This window comes from Sparus aurata, chromosome 17 (genome assembly GCF_900880675.1).
Source record: "Sparus aurata chromosome 17, fSpaAur1.1, whole genome shotgun sequence".
NCBI classification, from domain to species: Eukaryota; Metazoa; Chordata; class Actinopteri; order Spariformes; family Sparidae; genus Sparus; species Sparus aurata.
The window spans coordinates 23359940-23373837 of NC_044203.1; the positions used below are offsets into that span (position 1 = coordinate 23359940).

Consider the following 13898-nt stretch of genomic DNA (forward strand, 5'->3'; position numbering starts at 1 on the left):
TGATTTATGATTATTTTACACTATACATCTACTCAGTTTTCACCAAGACCAGAGACTCATCTACTCACTAGTCCATCTTCACAGGATGACTTTGGTTACAAAGTTGAACTTTACACCTTCTAGATTAATCAATTTACTGAAAACATGTAGTCATTGTGTAGTAAGACACTTAGTGGTGGTGACGTTTTGAGTCATGCAACATGACTTGCCAAATTAATGTTAACATTAGCTTTTTACTTCTTGAGATTTAATTTATGCTTCGAAAATCACAAAAGTGGTGTTCATCTGTGAAGATTATAAACTTGTGTTTGACACAGAGCTTATTTTTGAAATCCAATGTCCAATCTAATCCTACAAATATACATCATCCCTACAACACTCTGCATGTACGTATTTCAGTAAAAACACTTTTTAAAATAACTAAAATGATCAACAGAATGTGAAAAAAATTGCAGTTTTGAAAGTATGATGTCTATGGGAACATGTGTTTCCCATGCCAATAAAGCTCTTTGATATGTAATTTACTTGACAGTATATCTGTCGATGGACAGGATGAGAGGAGGGGGTGACATGCAGAAAGGGCCACAGGTTGGATTCGACATTCTGACTCCTCACAGATAACACTGATATCATTACAAATATGTGTGATGGCTCTGTTCTTCTCAAGTGTCTCAGTGAGTCATAGGTGAACTAGCATGAACAGTCGCAGAAACTGAAGCAGCTAAATGGAATTCAGCCATCATGAATTTTTTTGAGCTTTTCCTGCTGTGACGTGTTTGAATGTCTTCTGTTAACAAGACCTTTGTGATAAAAATATATATATGTTCAAATTCACACAAAAAATTCACTTTCTGAAATTAAATAAATAAAAGTCATCCTACCATCATCTTTTACAGCAGACATGTACTATATGATCTCACCTAGGATGCAAATAGCAAGTAGTTTACTCATTAATAGATCCCAGGGAGCCCAGGGTGACATCTTCAAACTGTATATATATATATATATATATATATATATATATATATATATATATATATATATATATATATATATATATATATATATATATATATATATATATATACACATATATATATGCGACAGTCAGAAACCCAAAAGAGATTCAGCTTAAAGTAATACATGACAAAAAAGCTTTAAAGCACAAATTGGAGAAGCTTGAAACAGAGAATGGGTCGATCAGCTGATTGATTAATCACACTTGTTTAATTAATCACACTTGTTTGATTAATCAATCAGCTGATCGACTGATTTAAACTAATGTATTCCTGTCATCATTCTTCGTTTAGTAAAGAATATTTCAAAATAAAAGTTAGATTTTTGCAACAATATAAATATAACACAATAAAACAGTTTTTCACAGATCGTCTTTTTTTTTTTTTATGCAAGCCTCCCTGTGAGGCAACCATCTTTCCTGCTGATGGGATCATGAGTGAAACGCTGCAGGAGTAACTGTATTTGAACCTGACCCCTCACCTCAGTAAAATTAGGTGAGCAAAAATGGACAATAAAGTGGCTTACAAGCTGCCAATGATGACAACAACATGACCAGCTTGCAAGTATGTTCTTCATGTTTTATACCTCTACAGCTGCTTTGACACACTTTCCGTGTTACCTTCTATCCTTTTGGCTTTTTACGTTAGCTTCATTTGTAAATACCCTAGTCACAATATTTTGTCCATTAACAATCCATCACAGATCACAGCTCTCAAACAATCGATAAATACAGTTCATGATTTTAGTATTTCATCTCTCCAGCTGTCTCGATCCCGCCTTTGACGCTTTCGTGCGAGCTCTGGGAAGTATGCACTGTTGTACGGCCTCTCCCTCTCAGTTGTCTCACTCCCCGGCTCCTTCCTTTTGCCGGTCCTCAGGTCGATTAGTGCCTGGGCTCGCCTCTTTTCTTCTGCCTCCCTCTGCAAACGCTCAGCACGTAACCTTTCAATGGAGCTGGAAAAGACAGGAGAGACAGATTTTTAATGTAAGGCTATTTACAATATTATCACCTTGTATTCATATCATGACATTCAAGCCTTGAATAGCCTAATTGGAAGGAAACTGACATGAGACATCAAGAGCCTTCTAGTACAGTGGTAGATCAACACCACTCTCATGTCCGTTTGGTATATATGAAGCTACAGCTATCAGCCTGGGAACAGGGAAAACTGCTAACTGGGCTCTTTCAAAGTTAAAAACATCGGCCTACCAACACCTCCAAAAGTCACTAAATAAAGACCACATTATATGTTTTTAGTTTAATCTGTACAAAAGTATTTCTTGGCTTGGAGCAGTTACTAGGCAACCAGTTGAGACTCCAGGAAGTAATGGAAAACTGCAATTTTCACACATTGGTATTTTTAATTTAAACAAACAGTTATATCTATATAATTTGTTAGTTACATTGACATTATTACAGAGAAAGGCTAGCTGTTTCCATTTATTTCCAGTCTTTATGCTAAGCTAAGCTAACCGGCTGCTGGCTTCAGCTACATAATCTGTACAGAAATATGAGTGGTATTGATATTTTCCAAAATGTTGAATTATTCCTTTAAAACCAAAGAACTAGGCATCAAAAATAGAAACGAATCCACACTATTATTAAATATTCTGACTTTGTGGGCTGAAATTGATATACTAATAGTTATTATTCAAATATTACAAGTAGCAACAGATTTTCGTACCTCTCTCCACTGCTTCTCCGTTCCCCTTTGTCTCTTCTCTCATATTTCTTGCTCTTGTGGTGTTTTTTCTCCTTTATGTTTAGTGCTTTCTTCATATCTTTCAATGGATCTAAACTATCTTTCAATCTGCGATCTTTTTTCTCTTTCTCCTCTTCACTGATCCCCTTCCGCTTATCTTTGTCCTTCCTCTCTTCTTTTTCTTTTAACTCTTCTTTTTCTTTGCCGGTTTTCATGTACCACGGAGTGACCTCCGTTCCTGGTTGGGGTCCGAGAGACACCAGCAAGCCAATGGCTCGTTCTTGCTTCTCCTGGAATAAAAAACAGGGAAAACAAAATGTCATTTAGAGTTGCTGTGTGGTGCATAAACCTTCTGAACGTAAAGAAGGACAGAAATGGTTAAATTATTTACTTATGATCAGTCCTGTGCTCCTGCACTGAGATACATTTAGACATTTTCTGAGTCTTGATCATAAAACTGGATCACATCCTCATATTCTAACACCTTGCCCTGAAACAGTAATTTTGTGTCTTCTGCGATGGTATTTATCTGACGCTTTGACTCTCACGCACCGTCTGTTTACGTTGCTCGTATGCATAATGTTGTTGGACTGCATCCAGAATATATTGTCCTTCTTGACCACAAGAACAGTCTGGCTGCTCCAGATGATTTTAAATATCTGGTTCAATATCCCAGTATCTTGACGTTGACTGTTGCCCAACCATTCTGATGGATAAATGAGCTATGACAGGCACTACTTATTGAAAATGTCATCAATCTGAGTTTAAAGCACAACCCCACTCCCATTGGAAATATCATTTTATGGTATTGTATCATCCTATTTGAGCATCTTCATGATGAGACATGCAGAGATAATGACTGAGAGGGTTATAAGGAAGGAAACAATGCCTGTCAGGCGATCGCTGATGGCCATTTTGGATACAAACTTTTCATAAAAGGTAGCAACATTACCTTCTCATCTTTCTTTTCTTTGAGATACTCCTCGTTTCCCTTCTTCTCGGACGACTCTTCCAGGGGAAAAAGATTAAGATGCTCCAGAGCTCCACTTCCACTCCTTCGTTCTTCATCATGATCATCGCTCCTTCCTCCTTCATACGGGAGAGCAGCTCTGGCTTTCTTCCTCAGATACTCTGTACGTGCCTGTGGAATAGAATATTTGTTAGTTCAAACTCGCTATAAAATCAGAATACTGGGTTTGCATCCAGTCTGTGGTTTGGTTCAGGCAACAAACGAACTTGGGTAACATTTTCAGATCATGAAGAAGTCATGAATTCTAATATAGGATTCAATTTGTTAGAACGTTCAGGAAGGATTACCATTTCAGTTACATGTTAATAAAAACAAGTTGGTGAATGACTGATTAAACTTAATCTTTAGGTCTTCTGTGCACATGGTCTTGTGCAGACTGTCACTGAAATGGGCAATTTGTGCCCATGTAAACAAATCCTATAAATATCATCACTATTTCAGAAACTGCCATGACACTGGGTTGTATTGACACATGGCTGTTGACTGTGAATTACTGTTGAAATGGTTAAAGATGCTGTTCATAAACCATTTTACTGGGCAACTAATTGTTTCAGTGATTGAGAATGAGTAATTACATGCAGCCTTAGTGTGAGCAATCCTGGGCATTTATCTTTAATATCAGAAGTGACTGAAGTGTAAAAGTGCTTGTGTGCAGGGATCTTCTGCAAATACCAGAACATGTAAACTTTTATCCAAATAATTTGTGGAACTGAGGGGCTAAGAGTTGTTGGTGAGACTTTTGGACTGCACGGTATGAGACACTGTACATCTACTTGTTACTCTCAAATGTTACTTTTTCGACCAAGGTGGTTCAGGTGCTGGTTCAAGTGCAATTTTAGTGGGTCCTTGGTTGCGATAACCCTACACCCAGCAACCGATATAAACCGTTCTTTATTCTACACCAGCAGAGTGCTGGTGCCACTCTGGAGGATGTCTTCCAGTCTGGGAGCCAGTTCTTTGGCTGTTGAAATACAAAGAACTGGTTCCAGAGTAGGCACTGGATCCTAAACAGCACCTGAACCACCTTGGTTGAAAAGCAACTTTAAACCAGCACCAGCCCAGAACCAGCACTTTGTTCACTTTGGTCGAAAAGGGGTCAGAGAGCACTTCAACATCATCACCCCTGGAGGTAAGGTGACATCACCGGGGTTACCTCTTGCTCAGCACGCTCCACCCGACGCTGTGCCTCGCGCTCCTCCTCTGCCGCCTGGGCCTCGTCTCTCCGCACACGCTCGACGTTGTCTTTGTTGCGAACGTGCCAGCTCTTCTTCGGAAGGATATTCATTGTTGCCTTGGCGACTGTTGCTACTGTCCGTTAGCAGCCGGCTAACCGAGCAGGCTAGCGTCGACTGAAGTCAGAATGAGCGGTGAGCACGGTCGAAAACTCAGTTGTTTTATTAAACCGGAACGTCAACAGCAGCAAGAGGACGTTGGGTATAAGGTGGGATGAAGACTGGTCAAATATGAGGAAAGATACAAGATAAATTCCACCGGTATCCCCTTTAGCAATTAAGCCAACGTTAGCCAAGGTTTGCTAGTTTCCAACTTCTACACTACACTTGAACGTTAACGACACAGCTGCGACCAGAGACGCTAATAGTGTTCCCTGACGACTAACTCATACTTTAAACTATTTAAAAGAGGAAAAAGGAAAAAACAACTAACTTTGCTGTGAGAGAAATTGCTCTTGCTGGTGGCTGCTGAAGCCCACAGGAACAAGTAGATACAAACAGGAAGTAAACATAACACATTTTGATTTTAGCAACACCACGACTTTGACACCAGAGGGAGCTACAAGCCCTCTCATTTTATTAAGTTAAAGGACAACAAGATATACAACTACATTTTCATGAGCAGACAAAAGTGGTGAGAATTTGCATTTAAAACAAAGCAACACTTTGCATTGCATGTATTCATTGCTTGATATTGTTTAACCACACACCTCTACATTAAACTAATAATGAATAGGCCCCGCTGCAATTCTCAAGAAAACTTATCTGTGCCTCATCTGTCAACAACCACACATCTGTAGATAAATCATTTTGTTGCAGCTTCTCTCCAGCCAGCATTATAAGACAATGACTTTACAAATACGCAGCTCAAAATGAGTTGGGGATTTGGATATATGGGTGCACATATGCATATTTTTAATATCCCTAACTTATCTTGAGTAGTGTATATAGCGTGTACAGCCCTTTTCAGATGCCTCCTCATGTTGTTTCATGTTCAGGCTCATAAAGAAGGTCATAAAAATTCAACATGGTTCTTATGGTCAGTCCTGTGCTCCTGTACTGGGTTTTGATATATGAAGTTGTTGACCCAGCATCTCAATCTGTTTGACCAAGAACTGCTTGTCACGGCCCTCCTGTAAACCAAAGATTGAATTAGTGAAACAGAGCTCCCTGTGACTAAGTATTTGCTTTAGAATACAGCATTCAACTGAATACCAACAACTTACCAGTTTTAGCTGAGCTCTTAGCAGGGCAACACTGTTCCCATAGACAGAGGCTAAGGATGCGAAATAACACAAGACCACACTGCCAGGGAGAAAGGAGCCATTATTATACACCATAAAACAGACAGTGGAGGATCAAATTATATATAGGTAAAAATATAGCTTTTGGTTTAAGTTATTCCCTGTACATACTAGAATGAGGATCCTACAGGAAGCTTGCTCAAGCTGACTCACCCAGATAATACACACAGAGGGATGGAGAATGCCTGTGAACCAATGAAGAAGAGAAATTCCTTTGTAGTTTCAGAGAGGCTGTTGAAAGTAGTTGGAACAATCAACCACATGCTGGGGGAGAAACGGAAAGGACCACAGCCCATAGATGGATGAATCCTGTATGGAAAGAGGAAAAGACTTCAATGAAGTCTGAAAAAGTATTTTCTTTTTTTTTGTTTTAAATCAAACCTATTCCTGCTGGTCACTGCTTTACGTTATTACTTGCAGGAAGCCTCAATTTTGTCACTGTTAATGCTAAACTAAAATACTTCTATAATTATTGCTACAGAGGAGAAGCACTCACTGAGCAACACTGTAGACCAGGACTACTGTGGCCAGGCCCCAGCCAACCGCGAGGACCACCAGGAAAAAGAAGGCGGAGGTGGTGGAGCGAAACGTCCTCAGAGCTGGCCGACAGTTATGGACCAGTGTGATCTGAGGAGGGAAGGTGGCATTGAAGACATGGAACAGGGTTGGAACAAAACCAAAGCTGAGTGTTGGTGAAAACTTCCTCCATCGTGTGTATTGTGTGTCTGTGTCACCTTCTTGCAGTAGAAGAGGATGACAAACTTGACGGTGTTGATGAGAGGCAGCAGAGGGCAAAAGAGAGCTCCTGTCCAAACCACAGTCTGACCATAAACAAGCCCGAGCACGTTGGCGGGAACTACGAACTCCTGACGACCCATCCACTGAGCCAGCTTACAGGACCAGTTGTCCACCACCATCCTGAAACGCAAACACATAAAAACACAACCCATTCACATGGCTGAAAGTCTCACTCCCAACGTGATCTGACAAGCTGTTCCCGTGGTGATTTGTACCTGCGTGGAAACTCCACAAGGATGAGCACAGCGATGTTGATGAGGAGGTCAAACAGTGTCAGCTTGTACATCTCCTGTCCTATTCGTGTTTCCCAGCACTACATCATGACACAAACATGACAAGATGAACCTCTTTAACAATATTTCAGTGTTAAGGATTCTAAATTGTGTCCACTACATTCTTAAATACTGTTGCTCAATGTTGGCACATTATTTCCTGTAATTATACTCTATGTCATAATGCAGTTGACATTTTACTAAAGAGTGTCGGCAAATGAAATAATCAGCTATTTCTCTCAATACCACCATCATGGTTAAACTGAAAAACTGTCCGACTGAAGCTTCATTGCTTTCAGTCATGGCTTTGTCAGATCAACTTGAATTTCAGGGAGAATCATATCACATTCTCTCTTTATTCTGATCTGTTTGTTACTCTTTTTCATTCTTGCAGTTATCTCCTGAAGTTCTCAGTTGATCCAGCTGATTTAAAGTTTGCTTTGTCTCTGTAATGCACTGATCCAAAAACAAAGTGCGAGCAGAAATTCTTTGCTCATGTAAACAAGAGCCATAACAGGGATGTTAGATTAGAAAAAACAAATATTTTATCATCTCCTGACTGCAGATATGTATTTGTTTTCTCTGTGTTTTGTCTGAAGCTGTTGGTATAGTCCCCATTTAAAAAGAGTTGGGACGCTGAAACACATGCTTGTACAAAGGATATGGGCTACTTGGGCTCAGGAACAATTTTTAAAACTGTTCTTGATATTCTGTTGTAATTTACATTTGACAACTTTTGTTTTTTGGAATCAGGGTTGTACTTGTTTCACAACTTGGTGTCTCCTTTGACCTTTTTGTGAAGAAGTGGCATCTTTAAACATAGTTCACATGCACTCAAGAGGATTAATTACCTGGTAGTTTTTATAGTTGTAGTAGCACAGTTCACATTTTTTATCAGTTTTGTCCCCCTCACAGGTGATCTGACTCCACAGGGTGAAGAGGAGAACACCCAGACTCACCAGACGAAGGAACACTGCCCTGTACATGGAAGAGAAGTCATTATCTGAGCAGTCGTGACACTGGGTAGTTTAAATCTGTGTTATATAGTAATTAAACCCTAAGTGGTAAAGCGTTAAGTGTTTTCTTCCCTCCCTGGTAGAATATCTCAGTGCTGTTTGAATGTCACGGTGTGCTGACACACTCTGGTGTATAACTCTACATCACTGATGCCACATGGGAAGTTGCTCTTTTCAGACAATCTTAACATGTGTCAAGTTCAAAAGTACTGCGTTACAACCTACTTGAGTAAATCAGTTTTATGCTACTTTATATTCTTCTATTCCACAACATTTCAAATTACATTAATATTTTACATTCATTTATAAAATACAATTCAAACGGTGTGACTGCTTATCACAGGAGTTGTTGGAGACTTCACCTCTGAACCACTAAGATGGTTTCAGTTAAAGGAGACATGTTATGCTCATTTTCAGGTTCATCATTTTATTTTGGGTTATTACTATAATATGTTTACTGTATTGCTCCTCTTCCTGAAACGCTCAGTTTTAGCTCCAGTCTCTTTAAGACAATCCTTTATTGGTGCTTTTACTTAGGTCAAGATTTTGAGTTCTTCCAGCACTGAGCTTGGATGACATTTTTTAAAAAGCCAAAAGTTTTTAAAATCTCTAATTACTTTATATTTACAAACCCTCTCTCACAGAAACACAGAAACACTGGTGCAAACCTGAACAGTGCCACTATGACAGTAGTGCTGGGGGCATATTGCTCTACCAAGGCGATCTGGTCACACAGCAGCGGCACCACAAAGTTTCCAGCAGTGATGACGATGGAAGGTAGATACTCATAAATCAAACCCATGATACCTTGCTGCCCACTCTTCCCCTGTTTGTAAGAGAGGGGATGGAAAAAGGTCACAGAGGACTTTCAGACCGCATATGCATCATCACTCTCCTTTCACATCGTTTACCTGGCTGAATTCGGTGGCCAGGAAGATGGCGTAGAAGGCACCTATAATGAGCCCAAAGGAAACAAGACTCATAAGGACACGTAGAGAGTACAAAATAACTTTCTGCTTTGTAGTCAGAGCAGCTGCCCTTTTCTTTAAGCTCTCCTCCTCCAGATCCACCTGAGAGAGAGAGCGAAAAGAAACAAGAGGTCATCTGAGGGCATGCCACTCACAGGGAATGATTAAAAAACTGCACTCATTTCTCTTCTTCCTGACTGTTCTGCATTCTGCTAAGTAGGACAGATCTCCTCTGACCTGCAGCCGGTAGTGGATGTTTTTTTGCTTCAGTTTGGTAGCCTGGTCTCCCAGGCAGCCGTAGTCCCAGCTGGTGAACACTATCATGCTGTAGTTGCCCACAGCGCTGCCTCCCGTTGCCACAGCAACTCGAGCTGCAGTCCCCATGCTGAGAGTCAGGGAAGAGGAAACAGAAGCAAAGTCAAAGTGACTGAATTCTCAATTCAGCCTTCTTGAATGTCATTGTGTTTATTTCACACAAGTTTGTTGTCAGGCTGACCGTGCTATGATGCAAATGAAACAAAAGGCGAAGTAGAAGAACGAAGTGAAGAGGTACGCCAGAGGGATGTTGTATGAGAAGTTTCTGTCCTCCACCAGTGTGTTGTTGTAGTAGCCATAAAACATGTATGAATACTCCATGAAGCCCTGAACAAAGAGGAGAGGGTAGACACTAAGCATGTCTGATGTAGTAAAGGTTACCTGGATGTGGTTTAAATCAACAGAGGATATAGTAGGAGGATGTGGAAGCACAACTGTAGCTAGGTGAGGACACTGAGGTAATATCCGCTGTATTTTGGGGGACGTGGAGAATTTTGCCACCCATTTTCATAAGAAACTTTAAGTTTTGTTGACAATTCTGCAGCAAAATAGCTTGCTTTTATTTTGAAAAGTAGGCCTTAGCTCCAACATATCCCATTCTTTCATGTACATGGCCTTTCTCACAATTATGTCTTTATCTGATAAAATTGACTTCTTATTGAACCACCACTTTGATTTTTATTTAGTTCTTTTCTATGGATTAAACAAACAATATAAAACGTGTAAATTAATGAGTGTATACGCATTAATGGGTAGATTTTATTATCTGCAGACAGAGCCAGGCTAGCTGTTTCCCCTTTGTTGGCTGTAGCCTTATATTAAATGTGAAGGCATGTAAGTGGTGTCAATCTTCTCATCTGACTCTCGGCGGCAAGACACTGTGTAAGACCTGTGTATCAAATAAATAGACATATGTAGCTACGGTTTGGTTTTGGAGAGTTCAGACGTGTGTTAAAAGTCTAGTCCAGTAATGAACAGCACTAATTTCTATTTCACTGTATGTTCTGCGAGTCGATGCTGCACTTTCTCACCGTTCCCGAAAGTAAGTCGAGGAAGTAATTATAGAACAGCACCAAGCCTTGAGGATTGGGGTCATACTGCATGCATTCCTCTTTACCTGGAAAACAGCACAAAGTGGAAAGCGTCATGATCTCTGCACTCACTCCCAGAGATTACAGAATTCCTATAGGTTCCCCTGCAGCTTTCTGAACATACAGTCCAAGTCATGTAGGTGATTTAATGTTTTAAATGTATCTGAAAGAGTAAAAGCTGCAGTGGTGAGAAAAATTCAGGCATTCGACTCACTTGACAGCAGAAGTAGAGGGTATTAATCCTTACACTGTCATAGATAAATGTTGTTTCCTCTCACAGCTTTAAAATGGTGAGGCATTTTTTTGTAAGACACTATTTTAAGTTCCTGTTCGTGCATGATCAAATGTTCCAACATTATATAATCTACATTTAACACATCTCTCAGGTAAATGCTTATTTAGATATCCTTGTGGGAATAAATATTCTGCTCATGCACTGGTGACCATTTCTTCATTTAATTTCTGAGGGGAACACCACAGCTGGTGCTGCGGTCCCTACACTCACTCCTGTGAACAGGCTGTTGCCTGGAAACTGTTGCATCAGACTTTGAGGAGGCTTCCTGTTTAAATTCCAGAGAAATGAGGTACCATGAAAACATAATGTACCAGTGTCAGCTGTTATCTTCAAGTTAAAGCAAACTGGAACATTATGGGCTAACAAACTGTATACCCTGACCAAGTGATCATTACCAGTGCTGTTAACAAGGTGCGTCCCGACAGATCTGAAGACGATGCTGGGGATGAGGACAAATCCAGCAATCAGGAGGAAGGAAACAAAATTGAGCACCACCAAGAATCTCAGGAACAGGAAGAAGGACTGGACGCCACCTCCAAAGTTACCTGTTGGGACAACGCATGTGCATGATCTATGGGCTGGAGAAGCTGAAAAAAACAAAAAAAAAACAAAACCTTTAACGTCCACCTGAAATAAGTGATTAAAGGTTTACCTCCAATCTTTTGCAATGTTTTTCTCCACAGTGCGAAAAAGTAGAGAAATCCTCTGATGCTGTCTTTGAGTTTACGCAGAGATTTGGCCTTGTTCCGTCTCCAGGACTCCCGGCTGGAAACAACAGGAACCTGCATCTGCTGCACCTGCCTGCAATGGACAGGTTACTCATTAACAACTCCAGAGTTACTAATGTGTGGTATAAATAATGGCAACGCTTCATTTTATATGGTAATCATTTCCAAAATATTTCCTTACAATAAATGTGACATCATTGATTAATCTGCCAATTAATTTTTTACAATCAACAGTTACAAATCAAAACATTTGCCAGAGCTCAAAATTACGTCTTCAAGTTGCTTCTTTTGTCCAGCCAACAGTACAAAACCCCAAGACTCTTCATTTACTGCCATACTTGAGTAAGAACCGAAGCAGATCCATACAAGAAGCTGGAACCTGCAACTGTTTGACATTTTTGATGAAAAATATCGTTGAAAATGAATGTTCTCTGTCTACTAATCACTAATTGAATAATTGTTGCAGCTCTATTTCTAACTTTAGAGATATGGTTGGTACATTGATCTTTTTTTTGTGGAAGAACAATCCCATTTTCTCAATAATTTGTTACGAATTAGGTTGTCATGGGAATTTTCACAAAATTACAAACTTATAAAATGAAGCTTTTTAATCAAAACATTATCATAACGGTAATTTATTGATACGTCCTAGGCTTCGTAAGTTTGCTATTTTGCCATAATACCAAAACAATGAGCTAAAACTTGCTACAAAGATTAATAAATCTGTTTTAATTTGATATTATTGTTTCTATAAAATATGGATTAGAGCCTGCTAGATATATGGGTTGGCTGACATTATGGGCTGATATTGGCCTATTACAGATATATTGGTATCAGTGTATGTGTTGTCCAATATAGTTCAGTTAATTGTTTCCGTGCACTGATGTAATTTTAGATGGTAAAGTGTTTGATGAGAGATCACTGCAAAAAATGTCAGCCAAAATATCCATATTTGAATTTCTTGCTCCCTAATATTTGTATCAAGTTTGGGTCAGGCTCTAATACAGATTAAAGTTGATATCAAATTACATTTCAAAGCATATTTTATGTAGTGAAACATGTCCAGAGAGGATCCGGGTCAGAACAAGCAGGTTTCATACCGCACAGCTCTTTTCAGCGCCATGGGCAGAGGACTGCTCCTGAGGTCCCGGGGCGGCCCACCGCCATCCTCTTCATCCTTCTCAGCGGGTGTCGAGCTCCAGTTGAACTGAGGGTGATTCTGATTGGACGCTCGAGATGAAGCCTGTTGTGACCTCAGTGAAGGCTGGTCACCAAGGTAACCATTACCTGTGAGTGAGTGGTCAGGGAAAAGACAGAAAAACAGCAAAGAATTGATGAAGCTATGTGTGTCACGATAGTTCAGTCACATTAAAAGATGTCATAACAACATACTCAGACATTCAGTCGGTCTACATATTTTGAGTGTGTGTACAAATCTGTGTAAGTAAATGTGAGCAGCGGCAAGAACAGACACACCTTCAGGATCGTCATACACCATACTTAATCCTTGTGGATCACTGTCCATTCCTCTAAAGCAGTTTGACACGACCAACTTTAAAGACTTCTAATACTTCACCGACAAGTCCAGAATAAAACAAACGTGAACCAGCTTGTCATGAGGAAACAGTGCCTACCCAGGACAACCCTTCCTTGTTGTCTTCCCTCACGGACTTTACTCCCTTTGTCAATGACCACACAGGTACTTCCTTGTACGATTTAACCCATTATTTTCCAAATGGACTGTAACCAGTCATTTACAAATTGCATGGTCTAATAAGCAGCGGAAAGTAAAGAAGTGTACAGCAAGCAAACCGATTTAACTGACTTCTGTTATTGTTTTTGACTTCACTGGAAACTTCAGGAGTTATTTTACTTAACTTTAATCGCAGGCAGCGTTGAGAACAAAATGAAATGTACTATATAAACGTCTACAAGTTCATATTATGAATTCAACAATCACATAATATTCACAAAGCAAAGTTAAGTACACATACTGGCTTTTAGCTCATCTGAAACCCAATGCTGTGGGTGTTTGCATTGACTAATGACAGAGAGTTAATGATTTCCCACTCAGACAACTGAAAAGACGAGATGTATAAAAGCCTTTTTCGACAAGCTTCATCTTAACG

The 13898-nt window shown here is 39.8% G+C and overlaps 2 protein-coding genes and 1 long non-coding RNA gene across 4 annotated transcripts; 1 reads left to right on the forward strand and 2 right to left on the reverse strand.

Annotated features, from left to right (window-relative positions):
- Positions 1–1131: 1131 nt before the first annotated feature.
- On the reverse strand, positions 1132–5095 carry leng1 (leukocyte receptor cluster (LRC) member 1). Its single transcript, XM_030394677.1, has 4 exons — positions 4904–5095; positions 3673–3861; positions 2703–3010; positions 1132–1971 (listed from the first exon to the last, which is right to left on the reverse strand). Exons 1-4 carry the CDS (start codon positions 5033–5035, stop codon positions 1752–1754), a joined length of 849 nt encoding a protein of 282 aa, XP_030250537.1. The 5' UTR covers positions 5036–5095; the 3' UTR covers positions 1132–1751.
- On the forward strand, positions 4999–11596 carry LOC115567829 (uncharacterized). Of its 2 annotated transcripts, none has more exons than XR_003981269.1 (4): positions 4999–5117; positions 6507–6636; positions 6768–8379; positions 9017–9521. It is a non-coding gene; the product is annotated as an uncharacterized LOC115567829 (long non-coding RNA). The 2 variants fall into 2 exon arrangements; XR_003981268.1 differs by lacking the exon at positions 4999–5117 and adding an exon at positions 11467–11596 and having other exon boundaries at positions 9017–9149.
- On the reverse strand, positions 5522–13647 carry tmc4 (transmembrane channel-like 4). Its single transcript, XM_030394669.1, has 16 exons — positions 13246–13647; positions 12870–13056; positions 11694–11842; positions 11437–11586; positions 10687–10772; positions 9837–9982; positions 9578–9725; positions 9284–9442; positions 9041–9198; positions 8208–8334; positions 7300–7397; positions 7021–7204; positions 6783–6913; positions 6440–6595; positions 6209–6287; positions 5522–6115 (listed from the first exon to the last, which is right to left on the reverse strand). The coding sequence occupies exons 1-16, from the start codon at positions 13292–13294 to the stop codon at positions 6023–6025; spliced, it is 2100 nt and encodes a 699-aa protein (XP_030250529.1). The 5' UTR covers positions 13295–13647; the 3' UTR covers positions 5522–6022.
- Positions 13648–13898: the final 251 nt, after the last annotated feature.

What these genes read in the sequence shown, in the direction of transcription:
- leng1 (XM_030394677.1), bottom strand. Translation starts at nt 5,035, where the DNA reads ATGAATATCCTTCCGAAGAAGAGCTGGCACGTTCGCAACAAAGACAAC. An exon ending in TGGAGCGTGCTGAGCAAGAG is followed by an intron (nt 3,862 to 4,903) that starts GTAACCCCGGTG and finishes TCTATTCCACAG; the next exon opens with GCACGTACAGAGTATCTGAG. An exon ending in CGGAGAAGCAGTGGAGAGAG is followed by an intron (nt 1,972 to 2,702) that starts GTACGAAAATCT and finishes TGTCTTTTCCAG; the next exon opens with CTCCATTGAAAGGTTACGTG.
- tmc4 (XM_030394669.1), bottom strand. Translation starts at nt 13,294, where the DNA reads ATGGACAGTGATCCACAAGGATTAAGTATGGTGTATGACGATCCTGAA. An exon ending in GGTGTATGACGATCCTGAAG is followed by an intron (nt 13,057 to 13,245) that starts GTGTGTCTGTTC and finishes ACTCACTCACAG; the next exon opens with GTAATGGTTACCTTGGTGAC. An exon ending in TTCATTTGCATCATAGCACG is followed by an intron (nt 9,726 to 9,836) that starts GTCAGCCTGACA and finishes CCTGACTCTCAG; the next exon opens with CATGGGGACTGCAGCTCGAG.